We start from the raw sequence: 1,298 nt of genomic DNA on the forward strand, positions 1-1,298 counted from the left end.
GGCGCTGCCCCCCCCCTGGGGGGGGGGGCGCCCCCCCAGCCTCTGGCTGACACCATTCACAGCCCTTTCCTTGCAGGGGCTGCTGCAGGGCTCCCAGAACAATGGTTATGTGGGTTGTAGGACAACAAAGCAGCCCAAGATGCAGCACAGTGGCCAGGTTTATGAGCTGGGTCTGTGAGCAGAAGGAAGTCAGACAAGAAATCCAACGTCTGCTGGCTGGACAGAGCAGGGCTTTGATCCCTGTGTGCTGGGGCTGGGGTCTGGGAAGGGAGTGTGGTGGTTCCTTCCCTCTGTGTGTCACCCTGAGGAGTGTTCCTGCAGCTCCTCTGCTTCAGGAGGTTGTTCTTTCTACTGGGGACTATGACAGTCCCCATATCTATGTCACTCCTGGTCACTCCTTATCTGATGTATTTTGTGTGTGACTGAAACGTGACACGTCCCAGTTCTCCCAGTGAACACGTTTCACTGTTCCCCTCTCCCAGTTGTTCTGGACCAGCCCTTTGCTGTGAGGCAAGTACAGCTCAGTCACCCCATGTCTGTCAGTGAGCTGACAGCCTGCTGCTGGGCTTTCTGTCCTCCCAGGCTGCAGGAGACCTGAAAAAAAAAGCGTGGGCAGCTGTGTGCTTTGGCCAGAGTGTCTGGAGAGCACGTGCAGCTCTAACAGCTCCATCGTGATGTTGTGGTTCCAGGCTCCAGCACTGACATCAGCGAGGACTGGGAAAAGGACTTTGATTTGGACATGACTGAAGAAGAGGTGCAGCTGGCACTCTCGAAGGTGGAAATGGCTGGGGAGGTGAGTCCAGGGAGGTGCTCACTCAAACAGGGTTGCGTCCAGAGAGACCTGGCTGCTGCTGCTCTGCCTGCGAGCTGCTGCCTGCATAGAGCAGCTCACAGGAGCCTTCTAGAAGGCTTGAGGTGCTCCTGGAGGACACAGGCTTAGCTTGGGATGCTGCTGTGGGAGACATGGGTGTTAGCTGAAGCAGAGTGGTTGCCTGGGCATGTTTAAAGAGGGATGAATGTGCATGTTCCCTAAGGGGAGCAGAGCAAGAGAATCCCTCTTGGAAGGGTGTGGGAGCGTGAGGATATGCCAGGCTTTGTGCTGACTCAGGTGCCCTGGGCAGGAGGAGCTGTTGGCAGGTGGCTTTTGGGTTACAAACACTGAGGGATGTTCTCTTGTTTGCAGCTGGAAGATGAAGAGTGGGAAGACTGGGAATAAAGCAGCTGCTTCCAGTGCGTGTCACAGGCTCATTTCCACCATCGACTGTGAATTAAACCACGGACCGGCTGGTCCTTTTTGT

The 1,298-nt window shown here is 55.7% G+C and overlaps 1 protein-coding gene across 1 annotated transcript in view; it reads left to right on the forward strand.

The window, feature by feature from the left end:
• Positions 1–1,216, forward strand: part of BSDC1 (BSD domain containing 1) — a gene marked incomplete at its 5' end in the record, with an annotated part of 4,685 nt that extends 3,469 nt beyond the window's left edge. Inside the window, 2 exons of the mRNA XM_010020635.1 lie at positions 690–793; positions 1,184–1,216. Coding sequence (XP_010018937.1) covers positions 690–793; positions 1,184–1,216 — 137 coding nt within the window. The remainder of the gene's footprint in view (positions 1–689; positions 794–1,183) is intronic.
• Positions 1,217–1,298: the final 82 nt, after the last annotated feature.

Source organism: Nestor notabilis, unplaced genomic scaffold (assembly GCF_000696875.1).
Source record: "Nestor notabilis isolate BGI_N333 unplaced genomic scaffold, ASM69687v1 scaffold25578, whole genome shotgun sequence".
Taxonomy (NCBI): domain Eukaryota; kingdom Metazoa; phylum Chordata; class Aves; order Psittaciformes; family Psittacidae; genus Nestor; species Nestor notabilis.